The sequence below is a fragment of the Nerophis lumbriciformis genome, linkage group LG02 (genome assembly GCF_033978685.3).
Source record: "Nerophis lumbriciformis linkage group LG02, RoL_Nlum_v2.1, whole genome shotgun sequence".
NCBI lineage: Eukaryota > Metazoa > Chordata > Actinopteri > Syngnathiformes > Syngnathidae > Nerophis > Nerophis lumbriciformis.
In genome coordinates, this window is record NC_084549.2 from 73,982,833 (window position 1) to 74,002,335 (window position 19,503).

Genomic DNA, 19,503 nt, shown 5'->3' on the forward strand with positions numbered 1-19,503 from the left:
CCGAGGAAAAAAATCCAGCGCCTCCCCATTTATTTGGGCATTCCCTGATTACACAGCTGGGGAGGGGGTCACATTATGCAGCTGCCCCGCACTGGGTCATAAACAGTTCAAACAAAATGTGCTTGGAGCGGTGTCAGGTTTGCCCCTTCTTGGAGACTTCGGATCCTGATACGGTCCCTCCCGTGGCTGTCCAGAACTGAAAAACAGACACTTCTACGGCGAGGCGCACACAGGGGAGATCTACAAGCTGTCCGCCTTTGCTTGATAAGAACAAGGACAGCTTTGTGAGCAGATACTTCCTTCCTAGTGCATTTGCAGTAAATGCCTCAAAACATCACATAAAAGATCTTTGACTAGCGCATTTGAGGTAAATGCTTCAAAACATCACATAAAGGATCTTGGACAATTAGCCTTTTGTGCTTAAAACCAGTAACGTGCTTCCGTCATAAAAAGGATCTTTGGCAAATGTTTTTGCCGTAGCTCCTTAACAGCAAAGCGCTTTAATCATACAGAAGATCTTTGACCTTTTTTTTTTTTGCAGTAAATCCTTAAAAACAGCAAAAAGCTGCAGTTACATAGAGGAACTTTGACCAATATTTTTGCAATAAAACCGTAGAAACAGCATAGCGCTCCTGTCCCACGCAGTAAAGGATCTTTAACTAGCGCATTTGCAGTAAATGCCTCAAAACACCACATAAAGGATCTTTGACTAGCGCATTTGAGGTAAACGCCTCAAAACATCACATAAAGGATCTTAGACAATTAGCCTTTTGTGCTTAAAAACAGTAGCGTGCTTCTGTCATACATACTGTAGGAACTTTGGCAAATGTTTTTGCAGTAGCTCCTTAACAGCAAAGTGCTTTAATCATACAGAAGATCTTTGACCTTTTTGTTTTTGCAGTAAATCCTTAAAAACAGCAAAAATCTGCAGTTACATAGAGGATCTTTGACCAACATTTTTGCAAAAAAACCTTAGAAACAGCATAGCGCTCCTGTCCCACGCAGTAAAGGATCTTTGACTAGCGCATTTGCAGTAAATGCCTCAAAACATCACATAAAGGATCTTTGACTAGCGCATTTGAGGTAAACGCCTCAAAACATCACATAAAGGATCTTAGACAATTAGCCTTTTGTGCTTAAAAACAGTAGCGTGCTTCCGTCATACATACTGTAGGATCTTTGGCAAATGTTTTTGCAGTAGCTCCTTAACAGCAAAGTGCTTTAATCATACAGAAGATCTTTGACCTTTTTGTTTTTGCAGTAAATCCTTAAAAACAGTAAAATGCTGCAGTTACATAGAGGATCTTTTACCAACATTTTTGCAAAAAAACCTTAGAAACAGCATAGCGCTCCTGTCCCACGCAGTAAAGGATCTTTGACGAGCGCATTTGCAGTAAATGCCTCAAAACATCACATAGAGGATCTTTGACCAAGATTTCTGCAATAAAACCTTAGAAAGAGCACAGCGCTCCTATCCCACACAGTAAAGGATCTTTGACGAGCGCATTTGCAGTAAATGCTCAAAACGTCACATAAAAGATCTTTGACCAACATTTTTGCAATAAAACCTTAGAAACAGCATAGCGCTCCTGTCCCACGCAGTAAAGGATCTTTGACTAGCGCATTTGCAGTAAATGCCTCAAAACATCACATAGAGGATCTTTGACCAACATTTTTGCAATAAAACCTTAGAAACAGCATAGAGCTCCTGTCCCACACAGTAAAGGATCTTTGACTAGCGCATTTGCAGTAAATGCCTCAAAACATCACATAGAGGCTCTTTGAACAAGATTTTTGCAATAAAACCTTAGAAAGAGCACATCGCTCCTGTCCCACGCAGTAAAGGATCTTTGACTAGCGAATTTGCAGTAAATGCCTCAAAACATCACATAGAAGATCTTTGACCAACATTTTTGCAATAAAACCTTAGAAACAGCATAGCGCTCCTGTCCCACGCAGTAAAGGATCTTTGACTAGCGCATTTGCAGTAAATGCCTCAAAACATCACATAGAGGATCTTTGACCAAGATTTTTGCAATAAAACCTTAGAAACAGCATAGGGCTCCTGTCCCACGCAGTAAAGGATCTTTGACGAGCGCATTTGCAGTAAATGCCTCAAAACATCACATAGAGGATCTTTGACCAACATTTTTGCAATAAAACCTTACAAACAGCATAACGCTCCTGTCCCACGCAGTAAATGATCTTTGACTAGCACATTTGCAGTAAATGCCTCAAAACGTCACATAGAGGATCTTTGACCAACATTTTTGCAATAAAACCTTAGAAACAGCATAGAGCTCCTGTCACACACAGTAAAGGATCTTTGACTAGCGCATTTAAAGTAAATGCGTCAAAACATCACATATAGGACCTTTGACCAACATTTTTGCAATAAAACCTTAGAAACAGCATACCACTCCTGTCCCACGCAGTAAAGGATCTTTGACGAGCGCATCTGCAGTAAATGCCTCAAAACATCACATAGAAGATCTTTGACCAAGATTTTTGCAATAAAACCTTACAAGCAGCATAACGCTCCTGTCCCACGTAGTAAAGGATCTTTGACTAGCACATTTGCAGTAAATGCCTCAACACATTACATAAAGGCTCTTTGACTAGTGCATTCGCAGTAAATGCCTCAAAACATCACATAAAGGGTCTTTGAGTAGCACATTTGCAGTAAATGCCTCAAAACATCACATAAAAGATCTTTGACTAGCGCATTTGAGGTAAACGCCTCAAAACATCACATAAAGGATCTTGTAAAATTAGCCTTTTGTGCTTAAAAACAGTAGTGTGCTTCCGTCATATACAGGATCTTTGGCAAATGTTTTTGCAGAAGCTCCTAAGTTTGGTAGTATCTGACTCAGTGGCCTAGTGGTTAGAGTGTACGCCCTGAGATGGGTAGGTTGTGAGTTCAAAACCCCGGCCGAGTCATACCAAAGACTATAAAAACGGGAGCCATTACCTCCCTGTTTGGCACTCAGCATCAAGGGTTGGAATTGGGGGTTAAATCACCAAAAAATGATTCCCGGGCGCGGCCACCGCCGCTGCTCACCGCTCCCTTCACCTCCCAGGGGGTGGTCAAGGGTGATGGGTCAAATGCAGAGGATAATTTCGCCACACTTAGTGTGTGTCTGACAATAATTGGTACTTTAACTTTTTGAACATACAGATTTAAGTTAAAATAGACTATATTTTTCACAATTAATACACATTTAATACACATTAACAGGGCCGACCCGTGGCATAGGCCGTATAGGCAAATGCTAAGGGCGCCGTCCATCAGGGGGCGCCACGCCAGTGCCACAAATGTTGGAGGGGAAAAAAAAAAAAAAAGTTGTTACTATTATTTCTAAATACAAAAAATAATCTCACGTTAATTAAAATGCAAAGTAAAGCCTATTTAATAGAAATATTATTTGTTACAACATTACGCCCCCCCCTCCTCCCCACGCACGGTGCGCCCCCTCCCTTCCCGTATCATGACTCTTTTTGGACGTCACCACATCAAAAAATCAACACAAGATGTCAAAACGGCCAAAACTGTCAGGTGCCCAGGGAAGAAAAAAGAGAAAAGAAGAGGAGAAACGAGAAAAGACAGAGGTAGCAGGTAGGTAACGTTAGCCTACATGAAATTATTTGTCTGTTACAGAATGTGATAGTAACCTGGCTTTTTAGCATTAAGCTAATGTCACATGATTCGGCAATTGCTAATCAATAAATAGCTAGTTCTGTTTTAACGTCGGGTTAATATTGTGGAGGGGGCTAAATTGTTATGGAAAATAATAATGTAACGTTAGGTAATTACAGTACTCCCACCTTACATTCCTCAGGGACATTTGTATTAGATCTTTTAAGCAGGTGTTTTTTGTTTACATTGTTATTGCCTTCTGGTTAGCTAATGTTTGCCCTGCAGGTAATAGTCACTTTTCCACCCCTTTATATATTAGGTATATAAAGTAAGTAAAAAAAAAAGGTCAAAGACAAAGCTATTCGGGTTCTTGTGAGGGGGTGGGTGCGCCACCTAAAATCTAAAATTTTTGCAATAAAACCTTAGAAACAGCATAACACTCCTGTCCCACGCAGTAAAGGATCTTTGACTAGCACATTTGCAGTAAATGCCTCAAAACATCACATAAAGGACCTTTGACCAACATTTTTGCAATAAAACCTTAGAAACAGCATAACGCTCCTGTCCCATGCTGTAAAGGATCTTTGACTAGCGCATTTGCAGTAAATGCCTCAAAACATCACATAAAGGATCTTTGACCAGCATTTTTGCAATAAAACCTTAGAAACAGCATAACGCTCCTGTCCCACACAGTAAAGGATCTTTGACTAGCACATTTGCAGTAAATACCTCAAAACATCACATATAGGATCTTTGACCAACATTTTTGCAATAAAACCTTAGAAAACAGCATAGAGCTCCTGTTCCACACAGTAAAGGATCTTTGACGAGCACATTTGCAGCAAATGCCTCAAAACATCACATATAGGACCTTTGACCAACTTTTTTGCAATAAAACCTTAGAAAACAGCATAGCCCTCCTCTCCCATACGGTAAAGGATCTTTGACTAGCGCATTTGCAGTAAATGCTGCAAAACATCACATACCTTTGACCAACATTTTTGCAATAAAACCTTAGAAACAGCACAGCGCTCCTGTCCCATGCAGTAAAGGATCTTTGACTAGCACATTTGCAGTAAATGCCTCAAAACATCACATAGAGGATCTTTGACCATTATTTTTTAAAGTAAATGCCTCAAAACATCACACAGAGGATCTTTGACCAACATTTTTGCAATATAACCTTACAAAACAGCATAACGCTCTTGTCCCATGCTGTAAAGGATCTTTGACTAGCGCATTTGCAGTAAATGCCTCAAAACATCACATATAGGATCTTTGACCAACATTTTTGCAATAAAACCTTAGAAAACAGCATAGAGCTCCTGTTCCACACAGTAAAGGATCTTTGACGAGCACATTTGCAGTAAAAGCCTCAAAACATCACATATAGGACCTTTGACCAACATTTTTGCAATAAAACCTTACAAAACAGCATAGCGCTCCTGTCCCACGCAGTAAAGGATCTTTGACTAGCGCATTTGCAGTAAATACCTCAAAAAATAACATATAGGATCTTTGACCAACATTTTTGCAATACATCCTTAGAAACTGCATAACGCTCCTGTCCCATGCTGTAAAGGATCTTTGACTAGCGCATTTGCAGTAAATGCCTCAAAGCATCACATAGAGGATCTTTGACCAGCATTTTTGCAATAAAACCTTAGAAACAGCACAACGCTCCTGTCCCACGCAGTAAAGGATCTTTGACGAGCACATTTGCCGTAAATGCCTCAAAACATCACATATAAGATCTTTGACAAACATTTTTGCAATAAAACCTTAGAAACAGCATAGCGCTCCTGTCCCACGCAGTAAAGGATCTTTGACTAGCACATTTGCAGTAAATGCCTCAACACATCACATATAGGACCTTTGACCAACATTTTTGCAATAAAACCTTAGAAAACAGCATAATGCTCCTGTCCCATGCTGTAAAGGATCTTTGCCTAGGGCGCCAGATTGGTTAGGGCCGGGCCTGCACATTAATACACAAAAGCAGTTTAATGACAGTAATGTTGATCAACATAAGGCTGAATTAGCACACACGCAGCACGACTTGTTTGTAATATACTTTTTTATTCTTTTCATAGGAAACAAATCGTCATAGTTGAAACGTCCTTTTTTTTTTTTTTATCGCTGCAAAATGTCTTTTGAGTGGTGGAGTTCTTCTTTCTCACAGTACATTCAGTTATCTGAAAGAAAACATCTTGGCACTTAGAAAACAAACCAACACAAAAAAAACAAACCAAAAAAAAGTCACCTTTATTTTGTAGAGAACAAAAAAAAAAAAAAAAGCCATTGAAACAGTCATTTTTTTTGTTTGTTTGTTTCTTTTTTTTTTTTTTAAATACTTTTCGTTTTTTTTGAACTGGAGAATATTGAAAATACATTTTGTAATGTGGCTTTTTCTCTCTTTATAGTTACAAATATGTACAGTAAGAGTCTGGCCTGGCACCTCCACTGGTAATTAAAAAGGTGTTTTCTATTCATTTCAGCTCAGATGGAGGTCCCGTGACTGGCCTTCCCCTCCGGGATGGGCCCCCCCGGCCCCGGCTGGTAGGACATGGGCATGGGGGTCTTGACCGGGCTCTGGCGGAAAAGCCCCCCGTTGGGCGCCCGGTGTTTGCAGCGGATGGAGGGCATGGTGGCGCTGCTGAGGGGCAGGGGCAAGGTCCGGCCGCCCACCGCGCCCAGTGTCCGCCCGGCCCCGTGGCCCTCCCGCAGGAAGGTGCTCACCGAGAGGGGCGGCGGCCCCCGGTGGGCGGGGTACTCCCTGCCGGACAAGACCTCCAGGGACTGGCTGGGCTGCATGCTGCTAATGTCCAGGGCGGAGATCTCGATGGACTGGCCGGGCAGCTGCTTGTGGGCCAGGTCTTCGTCCAGGAGGCTGTTCAAACGCTGGTGGACCTGCTCCAAGTTCATCTCCTTGTCCTGAGACCAAGACCAGGTTCCATGGGTCGGGGGGGGGGGAACATGTCCAGAACAAGAGACAAAGAAGACAGGTTAGACTTTGGTCTTGTCATCAAACATTGTTGTTGTCCTGAAAGGCTGGATTTACACTTTGACCTTCCGTCGTATAGAGGATCTTTGACAATTAGCCATTTGTGCTCACGTCATATAGAGGATCTTTGGCAAATGCTTTTGCAGTAAGTCCTTAAGAACAGCAAAGCGCTTTAATCATACAGAGGATCTTTGACATTTTTTTTGTTGTTGCAATAAATTCCTTAAAAAACAGCAAAAAGCTGCAGTCACATAGAGGATCTTTGACCAAGATTTCCGCAATAAAACCTTAGAAAGAGCACAGCGCTCCTGTCCCACACAGTAAAGGATCTTTGATGAACGCATTTGCAGTAAATGCCTCAAAACATCACATAGAAGATCTTTGACCAACATATTTGCAATAGAACCTTGCAAAACAGCATAGCGCTCCTGTCCCACACAGTAAAGGATCTTTGACTAGCGCATTTGCAGTAAATGCCTCAAAACATCACATATAGGATCTTTGACCAACATTTTTGCAATATAACCTTACAAAACAGCATAACGCTCTTGTCCCATGCTGTAAAGGATCTTTGACTAGCGCATTTGCAGTAAATGCCTCAAAACATCACATATAGGATCTTTGACCAACATTTTTGCAATACATCCTTAGAAACTGCATAACGCTCCTGTCCCATGCTGTAAAGGATCTTTGACTAGCGCATTTGCAGTAAATGCCTCAAAGCATCACATAGAGGATCTTTGACCAGCATTTTTGCAATAAAACCTTAGAAACAGCATAACGCTCCTGTCCCACGCAGTAAAGGATCTTTGACTAGCGCATTTGCAGTAAATGCCTCAAAACATCACATATAGGATCTTTGACCAACATTTTTACAATAAAACCTTAGAAACAGCATAACACTCTTGTCCTATGCTGTAAAGGATCTTTGACTAGCGCATTTGCAGTAAATGCCTCAAAACATCACATATAGGACCTTTGACCAACATTTTTGCAATAAAACCTTAGAAACAGCATAATGCTCCTGTCCCATGCTGTAAAGGATCTTTGACTAGCGCATTTGCAGTAAATGCCTCAAAACATCACATAGAGGATCTTTGACCAACATTTTTGCAATAATATATTAGAAACAGCATAGCGCTCCTGTCCCACGCAGTAAAGGATCTTTGACTAGCACATTTGCAGTAAATGTCTCAAAAAATCACATATAGGACCTTTGACCAACATTTTTGCAATACAACCTTAGAAACAGCATAACGCTCCTGTCCCATGCTGTAAAGGATCTTTGACTAGCGCATTTGCAGTACATGCCTCAAAACATCACATAGAGGATCTTTGACCAAGATTTCCGCAATAAAACCTTAGAAAGAGCACAGCGCTCCTGTCCCACACAGTAAAGGATCTTTGATGAACACATTTGCAGTAAATGCCTCAAAACATCACATAGAAGATCTTTGACCAACATTTTTGCAATAGAACCTTGCAAAACAGCATAGCGCTCCTGTCCCACACAGTAAAGGATCTTTGACTAGCGCATTTGCAGTAATTGCCTCAAAACATCACATATAGGATCTTTGACCAGCATTTTTGCAATAAAACCTTAGAAACAGCATAGCGCTCCTGTCCCACGCAGTAAAGGATCTTTGACTAGCACATTTGCAGTAAATGCCTCAAAACATCACATAGAGGATCTTTGACCAACTTTTTGGCAATAAAACCTTACAAAACAGCATAGCACTCCTGTCCCACGCAGTAAAGGATCTTTGACTAGCGCATTTGTAGTAAATGCGTCAAAACATCACATAGAAGATCTTTGACCAGCATTTTTGCAATAAAACCTTAGAAACAGCATAACGCTTCTGTCCCATGCTGTAAAGGATCTTTGACTAGCACATTTGCAGTAAATGCCTCAAAACATCACATAGAGGCTCTTTGAACAAGATTTTTGCAATAAAACCTTAGAAACAGCATAACGCTCCTGTCCCATGCTGTAAAGGATCTTTGACGAGCGCATTTGCAGTAAATGCCTCAAAACATCACATATAAGATCTTTGACCAACATTTTTGCAATAAAACCTCAGAAACAGCATAACGCTCTTGTCCCATGCTGTAAATGATCTTTGACGAGCGCATTTGCAGTAAATGCCTCAAAACATCACATATAGGATCTTTGACCAACATTTTTGCAATAAAACCTTAGAAAACAGCATAGAGCTCCTGTTCCACACAGTAAAGGGTCTTTGACGAGCACATTTAAAGTAAATGCCTCAAAACATCACACAGAGGATCTTTGACCAACATTTTTGCAATAAAACCTTAGAAAACAGCATAATGCTCCTGTCCCATGCAGTAAAGGATCTTTGACTAGCACATTTGCAGTAAATGCCTCAAAACATCACATATAGGACCTTTGACCAACTTTTTTGCAATAAAACCTTACAAAACAGCATAGCCCTCCTGTCCCATACGGTAAAGGATCTTTGACTAGCGCATTTGCAGTAAATGCCGCAAAACATCACATACCTTTGACCAACATTTTTGCAATAAAACCTTAGAAACAACACAGCGTTCCTGTCCCACGCAGTAAAGGATCTTTGACTAGCACATTTGCAGTAAATGCCTCAAAACATCACATAGAGGATCTTTGACCAACATTTTTAAAGTAAATGCCTCAAAACATCACACAGAGGATCTTTGACCAACATTTTTGCAATAGAACCTTACAAAACAGCATAGCGCTCCTGTTCCACACAGTAAAGGATCTTTGACTAGCGCATTTGCAGTAAATGCCTCAAAACATCACATATAGGACCTTTGACCAACATTTTTGCAATAAAACCTTACAAAACAGCACAGCCCTCCTGTCCCATACGGTAAAGGATCTTTGACTAGCGCATTTGCAGTAAATGCCGCAAAACATCACACATAGGACCTTTGACCAACATTTTTGCAATAAAACCTTAGAAAACAGCATAGAGCTCCTGTTCCACACAGTAAAGGATCTTTGACGAGCACATTTAAAGTAAATGCCTCAAAACATCACACAGAAGATCTTTGACCAACATTTTTGCAATAAAACCTTAGAAACAGCATAACGCTCTTGTCCCATGCTGTAAAGGATCTTTGACTAGCGCATTTGCAGTAAATGCCTCAAAACATCACATAGAGGATCTTTGACCAGCATTTTTGCAATAAAACCTTAGAAAGAGCATAACGCTTCTGTCCCATGCTGTAAAGGATCTTTGACTAGCACATTTGCAGTAAATGCCTCAAAACATCACATATAGGACCTTTGACCAACATTTTTGCAATAAAACCTTACAAAACAGCATAGCCCCCCTGTCCCATACGGTAAAGGATCTTTGACTAGCGCATTTGCAGTAAATGCCGCAAAACATCACATACCTTTGACCAACATTTTTGCAATAAAACCTTAGAAACAGCACAGCGCTCCTGTCCCATGCAGTAAAGGATCTTTGACTAGCACATTTGCAGTAAATGCCTCAAAACATCACATAGAGGATCTTTGACCAACATTTTTAAAGTAAATGCCTCAAAACATCACACAGAGGATCTTTGACCAACATTTTTGCAATATAACCTTACAAAACAGCATAGCGCTCCTGTCCCACACAGTAAAGGATCTTTGACTAGTGCATTTGCAGTAAATGCCTCAAAACATCACATATAGGACCTTTGACCAACATTTTTGCAATAAAACCTTAGAAAACAGCATAGAGCTCCTGTTCCACACAGTAAAGGGTCTTTGACGAGCACATTTAAAGTAAATGCCTCAAAATATCACACAGAGGATCTTTGACCAACATTTTTGCAATAAAACCTTAGAAACAGCATAACGCTCCTGTCCCACGCAGTAAAGGATCTTTGACTAGCACATTTGCAGTAAATGCCTCAAAACATCACATATAGGACCTTTGACCAGCATTTTTGCAATAAAACCTTAGAAAACAGCATAGAGCTCCTGTTCCACACAGTAAAGGATCTTTGACATGCACATTTGCAGTAAATGCCTCAAAACATCACATATAGGACCTTTGACCAACATTTTTGCAATAAAACCTTAGAAACAGCATAACGCTCCTGTCCCATGCTGTAAAGGATCTTTGACTAGCGCATTTGCAGTACATGCCTCAAAACATTACATAGAGGATCTTTGACCAAGATTTCCGCAATAAAACCTTAGAAAGAGCACAGCGCTCCTGTCCCACACAGTAAAGGATCTTTGATGAACACATTTGCAGTAAATGCCTCAAAACGTCACATAGAAGATCTTTGACCAACATTTTTGCAATAGAACCTTGCAAAACAGCATAGCGCTCCTGTCCCACACAGTAAAGGATCTTTGACTAGCGCATTTGCAGTAATTGCCTCAAAACATCACATATAGGATCCTTGACCAACATTTTTGCAATAAAACCTTAGAAACAGCATAACGCTCCTGTCCCATGCTGTAAAGAATCTTTGACTAGCGCATTTGCAGTAAATGCCTCAAAACATCACATATAGGATCTTTGACCAACATTTTTGCAATAAAACCTTAGAAACAGCATAACGCTCCTGTCCCATGCTGTAAAGGATCTTTGACTAGCACATTTGCAGTAAATGCCTCAAAACATCACATATAGGATCTTTGACCAACATTTTTGCAATAAAACCTTAGAAAACAGCATAGAGCTCCTGTTCCACACTGTAAAGGATCTTTGACTAGCGCATTTGCAGTAAATGCCGCAAAACATCACATACCTTTGACCAACATTTTTGCAATAAAACCTTAGAAACAGCACAGCGCTCCTGTCCCATGCAGTAAAGGATCTTTGACTAGCACATTTGCAGTAAATGCCTCAAAACATCACATATAGGACCTTTGACCAACATTTTTGCAATAAAACCTTAGAAAACAGCATAGAGCTCCTGTTCCACACAGTAAAGGATCTTTGACTAGCACATTTGCAGTAAATGCCTCAAAACATCACATAGAGGATCTTTGACCAACATTTTTAAAGTAAATGCCTCAAAACATCACGCAGAGGATCTTTGACTAGAGCCCTTGCAGTAAATGCCTCAAAACATCATATAAAAGATCTTTGAGTAGTGCGTGTGCTGTAAATACTTAACACCAGCAAAATGATCCTGTCACATAGATGATCTTTGACTAACACTCTTGCAGTGAATCCATCCTTAAAACAGATGAATATTCCTGTCACATAGATGATCTTTGACGAGTGTAAAAACATTACTGATGAGCCTACAATGAGATGATTTACCAAGAGTGTAAATCCAGCCTGAGACACAATCGAGAACATGCCGACCTATGAGCGTGTTTGAGACTCGATGGTGTTTTTATTTAAACTTCACCATAAAGTCTCAAAGACAAGACGATCTTCACTCATGCACAAACATAAAGACGCACAGTCAATGATTACAAACGTGGTTAAAAGGACGACAAGACAAATGACAGCCGAGGAAAGCAGAGACGAACTTCCAGGACTCGACTCAGCAAATTGATCTGCTGAGAATTGACTAGAAAGCGGGAGAAAAAGTGCAGAGTCATCATTTCCCGTGCAAAGTCTGCACTACTTTTTTGGACCAAGTCCGCCTCCGCTTTCCTGGTCATGCACCCTTTTGGGTCGATACACAGTCGAAGAAGACACCATCAATGACAGATGAAGCCACGAGAATCCACCCCAGCCCCGCCCCCTTTTGTCCTCACAGCCAATCAGCACTCAAAGTGGCGTCCGTTTGATTGTCCCAAAGTCCCGCCTCCTTCCAATGTTATTAATATTGCAATCATTGGATATTAAACTTTAATAATGTCATGTTCCTACGTGCACAATAACAAGGAAATCAAATACTGTACAATACAAATTAAACAAAAATACATACAAAATAATCTCTTATTATTAATGTTATTATTATTGTTGTTGCTGTTGAATTAGTGACATTTTTTATTTTTTTAAATTAAATTTAAAAATAGAAAAAAATTTGTTGGCTCGTCATTAAACATAGGAATTCACACTGTATAGAAAATAGAAAAAAATATACATATATAAATATATTAATACTGCTATTATTATTATCCATCCATACATCCATCCATCCATTTTCTTCCGCTTATCCGAGGTTGGGTTGCGGGGGCATCAGCCTAAGTAGAGAAGCCCAGACTTCCCTCTCCCCAGCCACTTCGTCCAGCTCCTCCCGGGGGATCCCGAGGCGTTCCCAGGCCAGCCGGGAGACATAGTCTCCCCAATGTGTCCTGGGTCTTCCCCGTGGCCTCCTGCCGGTCGGACGTGCCCTAAACACCTCCCTAGGGAGGCGTTCGGGTAGCATCCTGACCAGATGCCCGAACCACCTCATCTGACTCCTCTCCATGTGGAGGAGCAGCGGCTTTACTCTGAGTTCCTCCCGGATGACAGAGCTTCTCACCTTATCTCTAAGGGAGAGACCCACCACCCGGCGGAGGAAACTCTTTTCCGTCCAATCTCCCGGCTAAACGTTGAGGGCAAAATCTTCTTCGGTGTCATTGCACAGAGGATGAGCGAGTATCTGCGAAGAAATTAGTACATCGATACAGCTGTACAGAAGGCAGGAATATCAGGATTCTCTGGGTGCTCAGAACATTCCAGCGTGATCTGGCACCAGATCCAAGTGGCAAAGGCAAAGAGAAATAATCTCCACGTAGTGCCAATGCCTTTGGTTCGGTGCTCCATGAACTCCTGTGGTCTGCTTCTCAGAAAACTGGAAGAGAACTTCAGTTGGGCCTGTATAAAGATCAAACCATCCAAGTCACGAAGCATCTCAGTTGTGAAGGGAGTGCTCTCGGACCTGAACTTCTTCATCGGAGATGACCCAATCCCAACAGTGTCTGAGCAGCCTGTAAAGAGTCTTGGCAAGTGGTATGATGCAAGCCTGAAGGACAAAGACCAGGCGCAACAACTGCATACGGATATCAGCAGTGGCCTACAGGCAATCAATAACACCCAACTACCTGGAAAGTTAAAGGCCTGGTGCTTTCAGTTTGGACTCCAACCCAGGATACTGTTGGTTATTAGGTCCCAATCTCAGCCGTGGAGAAGAGGAGTCAGAGGCTCGGAGTTCCACGATACCTTACCACCATAGGCCTCTACGGGGACGGCATCCTCAAGCTTCCCTCACCAGTCTCACAGAGGAGTTCAAGTGCGCAAATACAAGACTCCAGATGACACTGAATTAATCCAGAGACTTAGTAGTGAGTAACAATGCACAGACTTTGGCGACAGGGCGCAAATGGAGAGCATCCAAAGCAGTGGAAGAAGCAACAGCAGCCCTCAGACATGCTGACGTTGTGGGCTATGTCCAGTAAGGAAGAGGAGGCTTTGGGCTAACAGCTAACCTGCCCAGCTTGGAGTAAGGCCACAGCATCAGAATGGAGGAAGATGGTGGTGGAGGAACTATGCCGCCAGGAGAAGGCTGCAAGATCGGCCAAGGCAGTCTCTCTGGGCAAACAGGGTCAGTGGACGAGATGGGACAGTGTGGAGAGGAGGAAGATCAGCAGGAAGGACATGTGGGCCATGGAAGCGAGGCAGTTGAGCTTTACCATACCATACCAGCTTTATTTATAAAAACATGTCATCAGAGCTACATACGACATCCTTCCAACACCAGTTAATCTTCACCAGTGGATCGGTAATGACCCGTAGTGTGCCCTTTGTTCCATACCAGCCACCCTCAAGCACATTCTCACAGGGTGCAAAACCAGTCAGTTATACGTGGCGTCACAACCAAGTCCTAAAGACCCAGGAGGACAAACGAGTTGCCATCAATTCCCTACCACCATCAACAGCCAACTACAAGCAACCTTTGTCCGCGAAGGGGCTAAGGTAGTCAGGAGCGGCTCCATGCCACCTGAACAAGGCCAGCTACGCTTGGCCCACGACTGGAGGATACTGACTGCCCTTGGATGGCAGCTTGTGCTTCCTCCAGAGATCGCCGTAACCACCCTGAGACCGGACGTGGTGCTCTGGTCCTCTTCACAAAAATCATCGAACTCACAGTACCCTGGGAGGACTCAGTAGATGAGGCTTACGAGCGAAAACGCCTACTCTATGCCGAGCTTGCCCCTGAAGCACAACAACGTGACTGTAACATTGAGCTCCGCCCAGTGGAGATGGGCTGCAGAGGCTTTGTGGCGAGCGAGATCTACAACCAAACTGCTTGTAGACCTGGGAGTCCGACGCCAAAGCCTGCGCATAGCCATCAAAGCTGCATCTGAGGCAGCCGAAAGAGGCAGCCAGTGGTTGTTCATGACGAGGAAATACCCCTGCTGAGCCACCAAGTAGCAAGCCAGGAGGTATGCAGTCAGCTTAGGCTTGACTCATGCATAGTCCCATGAGAAGTCTGCTGCTCATCACCAAGCAACTCTCATGACTAATTGGGATTGACGCAAGCCCGGGGCCGATCACCCTGTGACTGGACACCCCTGGAGAGGGAATCTGGTGTTAAGGCCGAAACGCCCACTGACCCAGGGGGACACTACTGATGATGCGTCCAAAATTGCAACACATCCATCCACCATTCCACCAGTCATCACCAAAACAACACATACTCTCAAGTATGTGCCAGCACAAATTAATTTACACCTTATCCTGTGTTTCGTAAACGTATTATTGTTGTTATTATTATTATTTGTATTATGATTATGATGATTATTATTGTTATTATTGTCTTGGTTGACAAGACTCTGCAACATCGCGTGGACATCGGGGGCGGTACCTCTGGATTGGCAGACCGGGGTGGTGGTTCCTCTCTTTAAGAAGGGGAACCGGAGGGTGTGTTCCAACTATCGTGGGATCACACTCCTCAGCCTTCCCGGTAAGGTCTATTCAGGTGTACTGGAGAGGAGGCTACGCCGGATAGTCGAACCTCGGATTCAGGAGGAACAGTGTGGTTTTCGTCCTGGTCGTGGAACCAGCTCTATACTCTCGGCAGAGTCCTTGAGGGTGCATGGGAGTTTGCCCAACCAGTCTACATGTGCTTTGTGGACTTGGAGAAGGCATTCGACCGTGTACCCCGGGAAGTCCTGTGGGGAGTGCTCAGAGAGTATGGGGTAACAGACTGTCTTATTGTGGCAGTTCGCTCCCTGTATAATCAGTGTCAGAGCTTGGTCCGCATTGCCGGCAGTAAGTTGGACACGTTTCCAGTGAGGGTTGGACTCCGCCAAGGCTGCCCTTTGTCACCGATTCTGTTCATAACCTTTATGGACAGAATTTCTAGGCGCAGTCAGGGCGTTGAGGGTATCTGGTTTGGTGGCTGCAGGATTAGGTCTCTGCTATTTGCAGATGATGTGGTCCTGATGGCTTCCTCCGGCCAAGATCTTCAGCTCTCACTGGATCGGTTCGCAGCCGAGTGTGAAGCGACTGGGATGGGAATCAGCACCTCCAAGTCCGAGTCCATGGTTCTCTCCCGGAAAAGGGTGGAGTGCCATCTTCGGGTTGGGGAGGAGATCTTGCCCCAAGTGGAGGAGTTCAAGTACCTCGGAGTCTTGTTCACGAGTGGGGGAAGAGTGGATCGTGAGATCGACAGGCGGATCGTTGTGGCGTCTTCAGTAATGCGGACGCTGTATCGATCCGTTGTGGTGAAGAAGGAGCTGAGCCGGAAGGCAAAGCTCTCGATTTACCGGTCGATCTACGTTCCCTTCCTCACCTATGGTCATGAGCTTTGGGTCATGACCGAAAGGACAAGATCACGGGTACAAGCGGCCGAAATGAGTTTCCTCCGCCGAGTGGCGGGGCTCTCCCTTAGAGATAGGGTGAGAAGCTCTGTCATTCGGGGGGAGCTCAAAGTAAAGCCGCTGCTCCTCCACATGGAGAGGAGCCAGATGAGGTGGTTCGGGCATCTGGTCAGGATGCCACCCGGACGCCTCCCTAGGAAGGTGTTTCGGGCACGTCCGACCGGTAGGAGGCCACGGGGAAGACCCAGGACACGCTGGGAAGACTATCTCTCCCGGCTGGCCTGGGAACGCCTCGGGATCACCCGGGAGGAGCTGGACGAAGTGGCTGGGGAGAGGGAAGTTTGGGCTTCCCTGCTTAAGCTGCTGCCCCGGCGACCCGACCTCGGATAAGCGGAAGAAGATGGATGGATGGATGGATGATTATTATTATTATCATTATTATTATTATTATTATTATCATTATTATTATTGCCTATGATGAAAATCTGCCATTGTTGCTGGGCAACACACTTAATGTTACTTTACAGCATGAACATGCTAAAAAGTGGAGACCTGACTGGAGTTCAAGCCGAACCACTCGGCGGTTTTTGGAAAGGTGACTTCTTTGATTGACAGCTAAGGAGCGGAAAGAAGGGACTTGGAGGTCAAACAGGCCGGTGGGGGTCGAGGCTGAGGTTCTACGTCATCTGCTAACGCTCACACTTTAGTTTAGGGATCCATGTCAAGCCTTAGTGAGTGGATGCAGAGGGGCTGCCAAGTCCGAGGTCTACGGCGTTAAGACTTGAATGGATTGGCTAAAGAGAGCTATCGACCCAGAAGTACGACGGTGTCAAATTAACGCTACGTGGTTGGCTTTGCCTGCGCTTCTCTCTCACACGAGCGTACGAGAGAAGTGCAGGCGGAGCGTCATGAGGAGAATGATCACATGATGATCACATGACCACACCTATCACAGCTGCGTGTACTGCAGCTCCACTAAATCGGGGCTGGCGTCTGTGCTTGCTGGATCCATAAAGTAGAGTGTGGCAGTGGCGTCTCTGGGCAGCACCGGGGGACCCGGGGGTCTGGGTCTGGACCGGGGCCTCGGCGGGGCGGGGGGCCCCAAGTTCTGGGCCAGCAGGTTTGGGCCCCGGCCGGACGGCTTGTCATGGGTCACCTCTTTGGGCTCCTTCCTGCGGCAGTGGTTGCTGGTCCACCAGGTCTCCAGCGCCGCCACCAGCAGGGCCAGCAGCAACCCGGCCGCCAGGATGCAGAAGACCCCAGCGAAGCTGTGCAGGTGCAGCGCCCGGCCCTCGGTCTGGGCGTCGGCGTGGCTCTGCAGGTCGCAGCGGCCCTTCTTTGGCCACCACTTCTGCTTCAGGATGTCCAGGTCGCCTTTCTCCTGGAGCTCCAGAATCCTGAGGAGCACAAACAAAATGTTTTTTTTTCCAGCTAATAAAGTCAAAACCTGTTGTCGTGGTCGCGATATTTTGTCGTACAGTCCAAGAGCCCGCGTGACACTTTGGTAAAAAATAAAGACTTCTGTAGAATTTGTGTCGAAAAACTGCCAGAATCTTACAAAACAAGTTAGTGTTTTTTACAGCAAATTTCTGAAAAAAACGTTACTACTATATTCATTTTTACCGTAAAACTCCGGCGACCGTGCTGCCAGCTTTTTACCGGAAAATCAAGAAATCACTGCACGTAAGCCATGATATTATGGACCTTCGGTCCCTCAAGTGGTCCTGCATCAAAAAGCGACATGTTTTCATGCATATTTGTATGTGCTATGGTGATGTAATCAATCTTGCATCACTAGCGAATATGCTAACACAAGTGTCAGTATTATTACCTTACAGCGACATTATTTTTGTATTGTTTCACTTTCACAAATTCCTCAGTAAATTACCAAAATGTCACCGTGGAGTTATTAAATCTGTTTGGCTGATTGGAGAGCTAGCTTGCGCAGCTAGTGGGTCCATGACCATGACTTCTGTTTTGTTTGATCAGCCGTTTTACTGCCCTGTTACAGACACTGTTTGGAAACAATTAAGGTATGTAAAAAAAGATATACGAAATCTTTAGTACCGGATATACCTGCGGCTTATGGTCTGATGCGGCTAATATTTGTAAAAATATTTTTTCTTCTTATTGTCAAGACTTGGACTGTGGAGTTTTTGTTTTCCCAAGATGCAAGAGGATTTGGATCGGACATGGCTTGAAGGTGGGTGCATGATTTATTTATCAAACAAAGAATAAACGAAAAGCGCGCACTTTGGCGGAGGTAAAAAAAACTTGGCGAATGAAAACAAAGCTTGCACAAAGGCAGAAACTGAACACGAAATAACAAAACACTTACTGTGGCATGGGACCGTGAACAGGGCTTGAAAACGCGAGGATAGCAGGGTGAGAAAGGCTATGACTCCAGGACGAACAACAGAAAATGAAAAGCTTAAATAACACAGACATGATTAACAACAGGTGCGTGACTCAAAACAGGTGCGTGACATGACAGGTGAAACCAATGGGTAACTATGGTGACAAGACAAGGGAGTGAAAAGACAGAAACTAAAGAGTCCTATAACTAAACAAAACATGATTACACAGACATGACAGAGCCCCTCCCTTAAGGACAGATACCAGATGTCCATAACATTTTTTTAACAAGAGTCATGGGAGGGCGGGAGGGGGACATGGCGGTGGGTCGCCAGACCACGTGTCCCCGTATCCACCGGGGCAGAGTTAGGTGGCAGCGGCGAGTGGAACGCCGCTGCAGCAGACGAGGCGGGCGCCCAGGGAATGGCCACATTCGTGGCCGACTGGGAGGTGGGCGCACTTGGCGTGGCGGGCGACCAGGTAAAAACTAATGGTTGCTACGGTGACAAAACAAAAGTGCACAAAAAGTCCAAAACCCAAAACGAACATGACCAAAACAAAAACATGATCGCACAGACATGACACTTATATTTGGTGAGTGCGCTCTTTTGCCCGGAAATTACAGTAATATTTACAGTTTTTTGGTCATTTTAAGCGTTACGCTAACTTCTTCCCTTCTTCCAACGACCACTACTGCCTTCAACAACAACACTACTAATCATGGCAGACTTCATGAGAGACAACAAAGTCTACTTTGGGACAAATGATGATCAGAACCTT

General features: G+C 44.0%; 1 protein-coding gene across 1 annotated transcript in view; it reads right to left on the reverse strand.

Annotated features, from left to right (window-relative positions):
• Positions 1 to 5,737: 5,737 nt before the first annotated feature.
• Positions 5,738 to 19,503, reverse strand: part of grid1a (glutamate receptor, ionotropic, delta 1a) — a 758,266-nt gene continuing 744,500 nt past the window's right edge. Inside the window, exons 15-16 of the mRNA XM_061968559.1 lie at positions 17,525 to 17,765; positions 5,738 to 6,571 (exon numbers count right to left, since the gene is read on the reverse strand). Coding sequence (XP_061824543.1) covers positions 6,137 to 6,571; positions 17,525 to 17,765 — 676 coding nt within the window. The 3' untranslated portion in view covers positions 5,738 to 6,136. The remainder of the gene's footprint in view (positions 6,572 to 17,524; positions 17,766 to 19,503) is intronic.